The sequence below is a fragment of the Tupaia chinensis genome, unplaced genomic scaffold, assembly GCF_000334495.1.
Source record: "Tupaia chinensis unplaced genomic scaffold, TupChi_1.0 Scaffold000192_1, whole genome shotgun sequence".
Lineage (NCBI taxonomy): Eukaryota > Metazoa > Chordata > Mammalia > Scandentia > Tupaiidae > Tupaia > Tupaia belangeri.
The window spans coordinates 668066-678713 of record NW_006159667.1 but is presented as its reverse complement, the minus strand read 5'-3'; the positions used below and the strand labels follow the sequence as shown (position 1 = coordinate 678713).

Genomic DNA, 10648 nt, shown 5'->3' with positions numbered 1-10648 from the left:
TTCCTCAGCTAGGTCTCAGAGGCTTGTAAACAGCGGTGGATGATGGGAGAGGAATGGCCAGCTGAGCCCTGGGCATTGTGGGCTTGTCTGCGCTGGCAAGCAATTCTTCTTTGTACCGAGGGCAGGAAGGGATATGACCAGATTTTCAGTGGAAGGGCAACATGGTCGAATCAGAAAGTCAGTTCTGGTGGCACTGTGGACAGGGAGACTGGCAGAGACAATTGGGAGATGATTGTAAAGGCCCAGGGAAGGGAAAATGATGACCACACTGGGGTCATTCCAGTGGGGACAGTTCTCAGTGGAACATGGCAACATCGGAGGAGTGGGGACAGGGAGAGGAGGAATCTAAGACCGTGCTGGGTTCCTTCCACGTGCGTGTGTTCCTGATGGCCAAAGGGGACAAGGAGGAACAAATGCGGGCTGTGGGACTTCTGGGCATCTTTATAGTTTTAGCTTGGAAGTGAGGTAAGATCTTTGAGCAGTTGACACCACACGAGTGCACAGGATTGCCCGGAGTGAGCATGTGGGAGGGCCTGAGGACGACAGACTGAGAGGCAGAAGGTGAAGCAAAGAGGAGGAAAGCTTGTGCAGTGTCGTAGACGCCCTTTAGTTTCTAGAAGGGAGGAGTCAGTCTGCAGTGGCCAGCTCCCAGGGAACTCAGGCAAGCTGTGGCTTGCAGGGGACGCTTGGTGCCCAGAGTGAGAACTGTGAACGCTTGCTTGGCGCTGCCTCAATATGCAGGGACTGAGAGGCAAATGGTGTCAGCTCCGCTGACCATTTCCAGCCTTCCGTGAGGTTGCCGAAGGGAAGCAGAGAAACCCCAGGAGATCTTGAGGGCAAATCATAAAATGGCTCACGGGCAGGTCTGTGAGGATGGAGAGACATGCGTGGTGAGAGCCTACCAGAGACAGTAAAGACAGAAATGTGAACCTGATGGGGGTCACTATGCTAGAGTGAGGGCTGCGGAAGGTGAAAAGAGAGGGGCCAGGCAGCAAGGGGGGGGGGCTTGTTTGGGATGGGAAAAGGTACATCTCTTTGGAGACCCAGGAGAAGTGGGTGGGGAATGAAGGGGAGAGGAGAAGAATGGGTTCATACGCAGACGGGCTTGGGATGAGGCAAAGGGACCAAGGACACTTCATATCCAGGCCTGGTTCTTCCCCATCAGGGTGTGGAGGGGAGGGAGTTGCAGACCCCTGCTGGGCAGACTCTTGGAGGTCCGTGGGCAGGACCTGGGGCTCGGGGGGCTGTCCGTTAGCTCGCTAACTGTGTATATCCCTGCTCCAGGAGGATGCTCGCACAGACGCCGTGGACAGCGTGGTCCGGGATATCCAGAACACTCAGTGCCTGCTCAATGTGGAGCACCTGAGCGCCAGCTGCCCCCATGTCACCCTGCAGTTTGCCGACTCCAAGGGCGACGTGGGGCTCGGCCTGGTGAAGGAGGGTCTGGTCATGGTGGAAGTACGCAAGGAGAAACAGTTCCAGAAAGTGGTATGTGCCATGGAGGGTGGCCACCCGCTGTGGGGGCAGGCCCCTGGCATCCCCCCACCTCCACGGGGGTGGGGCTGGGACTGCACCAAGAGCCAAGAGGGAACAGGGAGCCCCGTCCTGCTGCTCCTGCTGGGGAAAGATAATGGATTTGGGTTTGTTGGGGTTTAAAAACAAAAATCTAATTACATCCCAAATTAATTGGCTGTGGGTTTGGCTGAGAGTACAGCTGCAAACTAGAGCGGAAAGTTTTCCTTCGCGTGGACCCCCCGGGTGACAGGCGGGAAAGCCTTGCCAGGGGTGGTACACAGAGGGCCAGAGCCTGTCTCCCCTCTCCCAGTCTCACTTCCTTTCCTCTAACATGGAGGTGTCTGCCCAGCTCCTGGAGGCAGCACAGAAGGGCCTGCATGGACCCTGACAGCACACCCTCTGGTCTGTTTGGAAAGCCCCAGGACCTGGAGCTGGGCAGCAATCTGAGGTTATGGGCTTGGGAAGCCTGAGACTGCTGTCTATGCATGAAGAGGAGGATCAGCCCCCATGCTGCCTCCCAGGGTTGATGGAGTGATCCTCGGAGACACTGCATTGTTCAGTACTGAGGATTACTGGGGCTGTGGCCACTGGGCAGCCCCTCCGCTCGGCACCTCTGAGGCCCTGTGCAGGCCAGCCCTGCTTTCCAGCTGAGCTGACTTAGGCACCGTCCAAGAGGACTGGGCTGGTGCGAAGCTCAGCCCTCATGGGGCTGACCTCAAGATAGGACGTGGTGGGAGGGCTGCAGGTGACACTTCGCTTCTCCCTCTCACTTAGAGATGGATGACAAGAGAGGCAGGGTCTTGGCCACTGTTTTCCCAGCCTCAGCCGCACCTGACATGTCAGGGGCACTGGTGAGGCATGTTGGGCATTCACCTGGAATGAGATGCCAGTGTGATTGGCCACTGTGCCTCGAGGAGAATCCTGGCCCCTAGTCCTCCCCTAGGAGGCCCCTGATTTCCCAAGATGGCTCCTAAAAGGTCAGTTTACATTTTCCTGAAGAATGGGAGATCTTCATGTACTCTGACGAAAACTACCTGTAGTGTGTCTGGAACATGCCTTTGGCCCCTGTCCCTGAGGTAGACACCTGATGCGTGTTCATCTGTGTGTGCATTCTCTCAGCACGTGTGCACTCGGGGCCTGCCGTCTATCCGTGAGCAAGACACACTCTGCCTATGGCGCTTACATTCAGGCACAAGGAGACAAACAGTAACAAGGATATAATAAAAACAGGATGTCGGAAGCTCATAATGCGATGGGAAAAGAGAAATACGCAGAAGTAGCGTGAGGGAACCTAGGTTATGTGGGAGGGTGTGGCTCTAATTTTAAATAAGTTCTTCAAGGCCTTCCTTAGTTAAGAGGGTGAGACTGTCTCAAAGCGAAGTGGATTTAAGGGAACGAGAGTTCCAGGCAGGTGGAACAGCAGTGCAGAGTTGAGAAACACCCAGGAGGCCGGTGTGACTTCACTGGGTTTTGCTGAGGGAACTGGGCAGGGCAGTGACGTGAGCCTCCCTGAGCGTTCTGTGGGGTGATCTCTTGCCCAGTTAAGTACACCGTTGTCCTAACCACTCCTGTTCTTCTCTCCAGATCACAGAATACCTGAATGCCCAGGAGTCAGCCAAGAGCGCCAGAGTGAGTGTGCCCACGGGGCGCTGGGTAAGGGAAAGACCTTCCGGGGAGGTCTCAGATCTCTAAAGAACCATTTTTTTTTTCCTCTCACAGCTGAACCTGTGGCGCTATGGAGATTTCCGGGCAGATGACGCCGATGAGTTTGGCTATAGCCGCTAAGAGGGGTGGGTCTGGCCCCCAGCACCACCCACGCCACACCTCTTCCTTGCCGGGACCGTGTTTGGAACGCCAGCCCCAGCTTTGCTTCAGTCTATGGGAATGTCCTGTAGGGTGGTATCAGGGCTGGGTGAGGGCAAGGCATTCCAGGGGCAGTCCACTGTCCTCTGGGATACGGGGCACTGCTGTCCACAGTCTCTCCCAGCTGATTTTGTATTTTTATTTGGGGCTTTGTGGTTTTTTAAAAATCATTTTCGAATCAGGAAGAAACATGAAAGAGTTCGTCTGAGTGGAGAGGATAACCTTAACATCTGAGGCCCGCTGCCAGTTGGCGCCTGCCTCTATCCCAGACTGCCCTCCTTCCCCAGCTCTTTGTCCACCTGTCGATTATGTGATTTCTCTGATATGTCCATTCTCAAATGCCAGTGTCCACGTCTGCCCCCTCGCTGGCCCGTTCTGTATTTAAAGCTTAGGAGGCCCAATAAAATAGTACGTGCTCTCTGCAGCCCTTGTCAGTTATGGGGGAGCCCAGAGCCTGGGATCTCAGCATCCCCAGCCAGGAGGAGACCTGGGCACTTGAATGGAACCCCCAAGGTAGTCATCCAAATGACTTGCTATGCCTCCTACAAACAGCCAGCTGGGGAAGCCAGGTAGTTGTTCAGGATTCCGAGCAACTCCTGGACCTAGTGGGCCCCACGTGACACTACAGCCATCCTGCAGCAGGCTCAACATCTCTTTTGACTCACCACACATGATCGCCTTTAGGACCCTAGAGACAGAGCAGCTTGGCCAACAGTGCCCAGGACTGCTCACTGCGACTGTGCACACAGCATGCTGTCCATGGGCAGGCCCTGCCAGAGTCCCAGCCAGGATCCAGATGGTGAGCTCCTAATTCCTGTGGTAGCTGGCAGAGTGGGTTAAGTGTCCTTCAGTGGACAACAGAGCTAGGAGGACAGGTTCTCTAAGAGGGCCTCAGGCCCCTAGTGAGGAGAGAAGTCTTTTTGCTCCAAGTCAGCTCCTGCTTGTGACCTGACAAGCTGTCTTGACATCAGTCCTTAAGGTAAAGGTGGCCCCAAAGTTAGGGTTCCCAGGCCATTTATCCCCCACCAGGGAGGAGAGAGACACCACCCCTTCCCAGAACAGCACTCCATAGAGGTCGTGGGGCCCAACTGGCCAGCTCCTTCCAAAGCCAAAGGTCCTGCCCACACGTGGACTTCGGACCAGGCTCGCACATGGCTCTGTCCACGGGGCCCATCTTTAGGCAGAAACCTGTGTGTTGCTTGTCCTCAGGGTGCACTGGGTAAGGGGAGAGGCGAGAGTGAGAAAGCCAAGGAGAGGGAGTTGAGTGAGTTCAGCTCCAAGTACTGCTGTCGCTTCCTCCTCTTGAGGACTTGGGGTTGCTGCCTACAGCCCCTGTGGGTTGGTCAGAGCAAGTGCTCGTGCTCCCTGAGTCGGACCAGGTCCAGTAGCCTGTGCCTCCCACACTATGTGCAAGCACCCTGGGGCCCAGGAAGCCGGCAGGAATGTGCCCGGTGACTTGGCGTGACTCTCCATCATCCCTACTGGAGAAGCTCCCCCAACCCGGCAGGCCGGTGCACCCTCACTGTGCGCTCTCTTTTTATTTTTATGCATGGAGAAGAAAAAGCCCATCTCACCCATCCCTCCAAGGTGCTCCTGGTGGGGCCCCGGGTAGGTTGGCGTGTATTCCCAGTGAACACAATCGCAGAGGGGCAAGATGCCAGCCCAGTCTTTTGTAAAAGGGGCTGAAATCATCTCACTGTCTTAACAGTTGCCTTGGTTACGTCTGTGCCCAAGGATAAACCCTTAGTTTTCCAATTGAAATGGTGCCTGAGCCTTCCCACTTCTTATTTCCTTTCTCTTCAAGGCTGATGGAGACAAAGGTCAGAGCGGTCGCCAGGCAGGAAGGCGCTATGGCTGCTTGCCTGCTTTGGGCCCCTGCTTGGTCTCCTCCTGCCTACCGCATCCGTGGAGTTCCCGAGGTGTATCCTGGGCCAGACTGGGACCAGGGTGAGGCCAGGCAGGGACCGGGGGGTGCAAGATGGAAGGGGCACTCGCAGAGCATGTGTCTCGGCATGTATTTTCATCCACCATCGTCCAGTCAGCATCAGCGCTGACAATGAGTAGCACCAAGAAAGCTCTGCAGGTTCGTCCCATCCCCTTGCCTTACAGATCTTGCTCCTGGGCCTGAGGATCATGGGTTCTGCTTTCTCCATTCACCCTCCTAGTTAAACGACATCATCTCTGGAGCTCCTTATCCAACCATCGATGCATCGCCAAACAGGGATTAAGGGCCCAGTGACTGTAGGTGGTCCAGGGTGGGTGTGGTCTTGGTGCGGAGGAGGCAGCAGGTGCTGTGACACCTGTAATGAGCCACAGGAGTAAGCAGTGATAGGGACTTCAAGGGCCTGAGGCCCTGACCAGGATGGTTGGGAAGGCTTCCCAGGATACGAGGAGTAGAGTGGGTCTACCAAGAGGGCGGAAAAACATTGCTCGCCTGTAAGCAGGCTTTGGGAGTTTCTGGGGGCAGCCGTCAGGGAGTGTTGATGCCCAAGACTCCTCCCTGGTGACCCTCCTCTCCCTCCTGCTTTGCGCGGGACCGGTAGGGAAGGCAGGCAGTGGGAGGAGGTGGCTACCTCCACTTTATTTATTGGTTTGATTATTTTCATGTCCTGGGGAGAGAGTCAATGGACCCCTTTTCTCACATTAGTCCATGTTGGGAAGCAATGGGGAGGGGCTGAGAGCTGGTGCCTCAAGAGTGGTTATTGATGTCCTAATTACAAGAGGATGCTAATTTAATTTGAACCTAATTACAGTGCACTACCCTGGGTGGCATGTGTTTTAATAATTAACGTCCTTCAGATGCGTAGGAGTATAATAATATTTACATTGGGTTGGCCAGCAGCCTGGGGAGGCGGGCTGGGGGCCCATGCACCACCACCCCACCCCCCGGACAGCTTGGCAGCTACCAGGTGGAGAAGATGGCACATGGGCCTTGGTCGCTGGTATCTTGTCCTTGCCAGGGAACATGCCTCGGCCTCATTTCCGGTCACTTCCTGGACCCAGCAGGCAGCTTTGCTCTGTGGGGCGCCAGCCCTGGACTCTGAAATCCATCAAGAGCAGCGGAATCAAGGCTCTGGGCTCCAGCTCCAGTCCCTTCTCCCCCTACCCTGCCACACGGGGAGTGCCCTGTTTCTGGCTTCCCCACCTGCCTGGGCTCATGCCAGGGAAGGGGTTATTTAAAAAGGACTTCAGGAGGGAGGAAGTAGAGCCACTTGGTTTTTATCCTTTTCATTTTGGGGGGGTAACATTTAAAAGGAAACAGACATTAGGAAAATACAAGGGAACAACTCAAGTTTTCATAAAATGAACACCTCTAAACTCTAAAAACCAGAGAACATCACTAACCCCTCACAAGCTCCCTCCACCGTCACTGTCAGACTCATAGGTAACTCTTCTCTTGACATCTCTCCCCATAGATGGGGTTTCCCTGTTGTGTTTATTTGTGGTTTTCAGTCTTGCCTGGTTTTAAATTTTACACGCACAGACTCATGCAGTATGTATTCTCACGTGCCTGACTTCATTCCCTCTACGTGTCCATGAGTTGTCCACGTGGACTGTTGGTTTTAGCGTGTGCATTTCTCATTTCCATATGTCTCATCACACGAATACACCACTCCTTGATTGTTAGGAAGAAGTCAGATGCTCGGTGACCTGCTGCAGCCAGAGCTCCCCCGTCCCTGCAAGAGAGATCTGCTCACCCTAACCATGCGGTGGGGAGAGAAGAGGTGACACTATAAGAGGTCACATAGCAAGATCACAGGGCAGGGCAGTTGCATCCCCAATAAACCCAAAGCCATGTGGTTGCCAGTGTGACTCCCTTACCTGGCCTTTCAGATCTTCCAGAGGTGGGCAAAAGGCCTTTCAGCAAGTCAAAGCCAAGCAGAAGAACTAGAGCCTTGACAGGTGGGCTGGAGAACTTGGTGTCTCTACCAAGACGTCTGGCAAGGGGAGCCCTTCTCCAAGTGTGCCTGGCAGGCCCGCTACGTCACTATCACCTGGGGTGCTCCGTAAAATGCAGCTTCCAGGAATAGTGTCGAACTCTCCTGGGAGAGAGAGGAGGGTGGTAAGTGAGCTAAAGCCTCATCTATCATAGCACGAAGACAGGACAACGTTCAAAGTTGGTAAAACAAGAACTCGCTTATTATTTAGCATTAAGATGGGAAGTACCAGAAGATCAAAAGCATGATTAAAAGTGGTTGCCTGCAGGTAGCACCACTGGGGGTGGGAGCACTGCTTTTTTTTTTATAATTTCCTGTGTACTACTGAAATTTTTAACCACATGCAGGCATTTCTGGTGGTCTATTTTTTTTGTACTACTGAAATTTTTAACCACATAAGAGGTCACATAGCAAGATCACAGGGCAGGGCAGTTGCATCCCCAATAAACCCAAAGCCATGTGGTTGCCAGTGTGACTCCCTTACCTGGCCTTTCAGATCTTCCAGAGGTGGGCAAAAGGCCTTTCAGCAAGTCAAAGCCAAGCAGAAGAACTAGAGCCTTGACAGGTGGGCTGGAGAACTTGGTGTCTCTACCAAGACGTCTGGCAAGGGGAGCCCTTCTCCAAGTGTGCCTGGCAGGCCCGCTACGTCACTATCACCTGGGGTGCTCCGTAAAATGCAGCTTCCAGGAATAGTGTCGAACTCTCCTGGGAGAGAGAGGAGGGTGGTAAGTGAGCTAAAGCCTCATCTATCATAGCACGAAGACAGGACAACGTTCAAAGTTGGTAAAACAAGAACTCGCTTATTATTTAGCATTAAGATGGGAAGTACCAGAAGATCAAAAGCATGATTAAAAGTGGTTGCCTGCAGGTAGCACCACTGGGGGTGGGAGCACTGCTTTTTTTTTTATAATTTCCTGTGTACTACTGAAATTTTTAACCACATGCAGGCATTTCTGGTGGTCTATTTTTTTTGTACTACTGAAATTTTTAACCACATGCAGGCATTTCTGGTGGTCTATTTTTTTTTTACACATTATCATGTAAATATGCATTTATCTAGGTTCTATTCCAGACCTTCTGTCTCCATTCCGGAGGGGTGGGTAGGACCTGCAGATCTATGCTTTAACAAGCTTCCTAGGCAGTCTGATGAGTTCTCAAGTTCAAGAATTAGCTATCACTGTCCACACTCATTTCACAAGATAAGAAAAGAGACAAAGTGACTTGCCCAAGGTCACCCAGCTTATTAATGGCAGGGCCAGGAATAGAAAACAGGCCTCCTCGCCCCAGGCCTGTGATTTTTCTCTACATCCTGGCTTTCACCTTGGTGGGTGTCCATCTCAGTGGGCCTGGCCCCAGAGACCTGCAGGGCAAGCTCAGGTCTCCGTGCAGTTGAAGAGGCTCTAGTGCCCTTGGCCGGGCACAGAGGAAGTGGCGACTCCCGCTGTGGGCCCAAAACCCTCAAGCAAGCAGAATGATACTCCTAACTGCAGAGTGTTTACGACACCCTCGGTGTGTGCAGAGCCGTTGTGGGAACTGGCACATGCAAAAGTGCGGCCATCCCTGCTGACCTGCCAACAGCAGCGTCTTTGGAGTTTTTTTTTTCCTCCCAGAATGGCAGTGGGTCTGCCCTGAGCAGTCCACAGCTCCCTGAATATCCAAGCGTTTAGCATTTACTGAGCCACTGATTCCAGGCACTATTCTTTGTTTTTTCCTTTTTATAAAAAATTTGTTGTAAGGTGCATGTGCTTGCTAGGGGACACAGAAAGTGAGAAGCACACTCCCCAGGGGTGTAGCCACACCATAATCCCTTCACCTCCATTCTTCTCTCAGGATTTTGGGTACACACACACATACCCAAGTCCTGGATATGTTTCTCAAGCCACCATATCCAGGACTTGAACTTTGCAGTTGGCCATGTGGGATCCAGCTGCCTTAACTGCCAGGCAATGGCTGGCCCACCAGGCACTGTTTAAGGGCTGGGGGAAAGAATCCCTAGCTTCAACAACTGACACAAGTGATAAGTGCTTAATGTAATATACATACAGGTGCTGTGGCACTAGATTATCAAGGCGGCCGCGTGCATGCCCCATGGAACCAGAAGTTCTCTCCTAGTCCTGTGCCAAGGGCTACCTGGACATGTAAGAACACACCTACTAGGAGTCAAATGCAAAAACAGGCGTTGCAGCTTTATTCCTGCTTACAAAAAACTGGGCACCGCAGACACAGCAAGCTGTAGCCACACAACTGAATATTCAGCAATGAAAATGAACAAGTAGCTGATGACAAGGTGGTTAAGGCAGCTGGATCCCCCATGGCCAACTGCGAGGCTTGAGTCCTGGACCCTGTAGCTGGAGAATCACACCGGGTACGTGTGCATGTGCATGTATGCCCCAAATCCCAAAAGAAGTAGAGGAGAAAGGATTGCAGGGTGACCATCGTGGGAGGTACCTTCTCACTTTCCCTCTCCCTGTCTGCCTTGGTGAGCACAAGTGCCATCTAACGAGAAAAGAGAAGAAAATGAATGAACCAACCACACAAAACACCGTAGGTAAATCTTAGAGCTAGTATTAAATGAATAAAGCACCTCTCACAGGACTTCATATCATATTATATACACATACACACATTACTTAGATATACCTGTGTTGAGTGATTATATAGTTTACTGTTCAGATTGGGATTTTTATTTAATTGCCAGGGGGTGTGTTCATTCACCAGAAAGAGACAAGAGAAAGCACCCCCCAGTGGGATGTGTTCATACCACAGACCTTTCATTTCTCCATCCCATTGGGATTTGGGGTGCACACACCTGCACCTGACATGCCTTTAAGTCTCCTGGGCCAGGATTTGAACCATGGTCAGCCATGTGGGATCTGGCTGTCTTTACCACTATGCTATGGAGCCTGCCCATAATTTTTGAGAGTAAAGGCACTGTTACATCCAAACATTTGAACCACAAATGTAAGCTGGGACTGCCTCAAGTACACTGGAACTTACGGACATCCTCCACATATGTAATAAAATCCAAAAGCAAAGGATGCGAAACAGAAATCTACATGGTGGTCACCTCCAAGTGGGCAAGGGATCCCAGGGGTGTAATAAGGATGTTGGGGAGACACAAGTTACTAGGAATGATCTGTATCTTGGTCTGAGGGAAGGTGGGTCCAGAGTGTTAATCACGTTATTTAGTTTCTGAAATGTGGAGTTCAAAGGACAGAGCTTTTCATGGGAATTAGAAGGGGTGATGCCTAGAGAAACCGTAAATAGGAGCATTCATTCTTCCAGAGAGTTGTGGAAGGTTCAAGGACGAGGCAACAACTTCAGCCAGTACC

The 10648-nt window shown here is 52.3% G+C and overlaps 1 protein-coding gene across 1 annotated transcript in view; it reads left to right on the top strand.

Moving 5' to 3' along the window:
• The window catches only part of SND1 (staphylococcal nuclease and tudor domain containing 1), a 510267-nt gene extending 506465 nt beyond the window's left edge, over nt 1-3802 (top strand). The window contains exons 22-24 of the mRNA XM_006146865.3: nt 1285-1488; nt 3100-3144; nt 3235-3802. Of these exons, the coding sequence (XP_006146927.1) occupies nt 1285-1488; nt 3100-3144; nt 3235-3300 (315 nt within the window). The 3' untranslated portion in view covers nt 3301-3802. The remainder of the gene's footprint in view (nt 1-1284; nt 1489-3099; nt 3145-3234) is intronic.
• The last annotated feature ends 6846 nt before the right edge of the window (nt 3803-10648 follow it).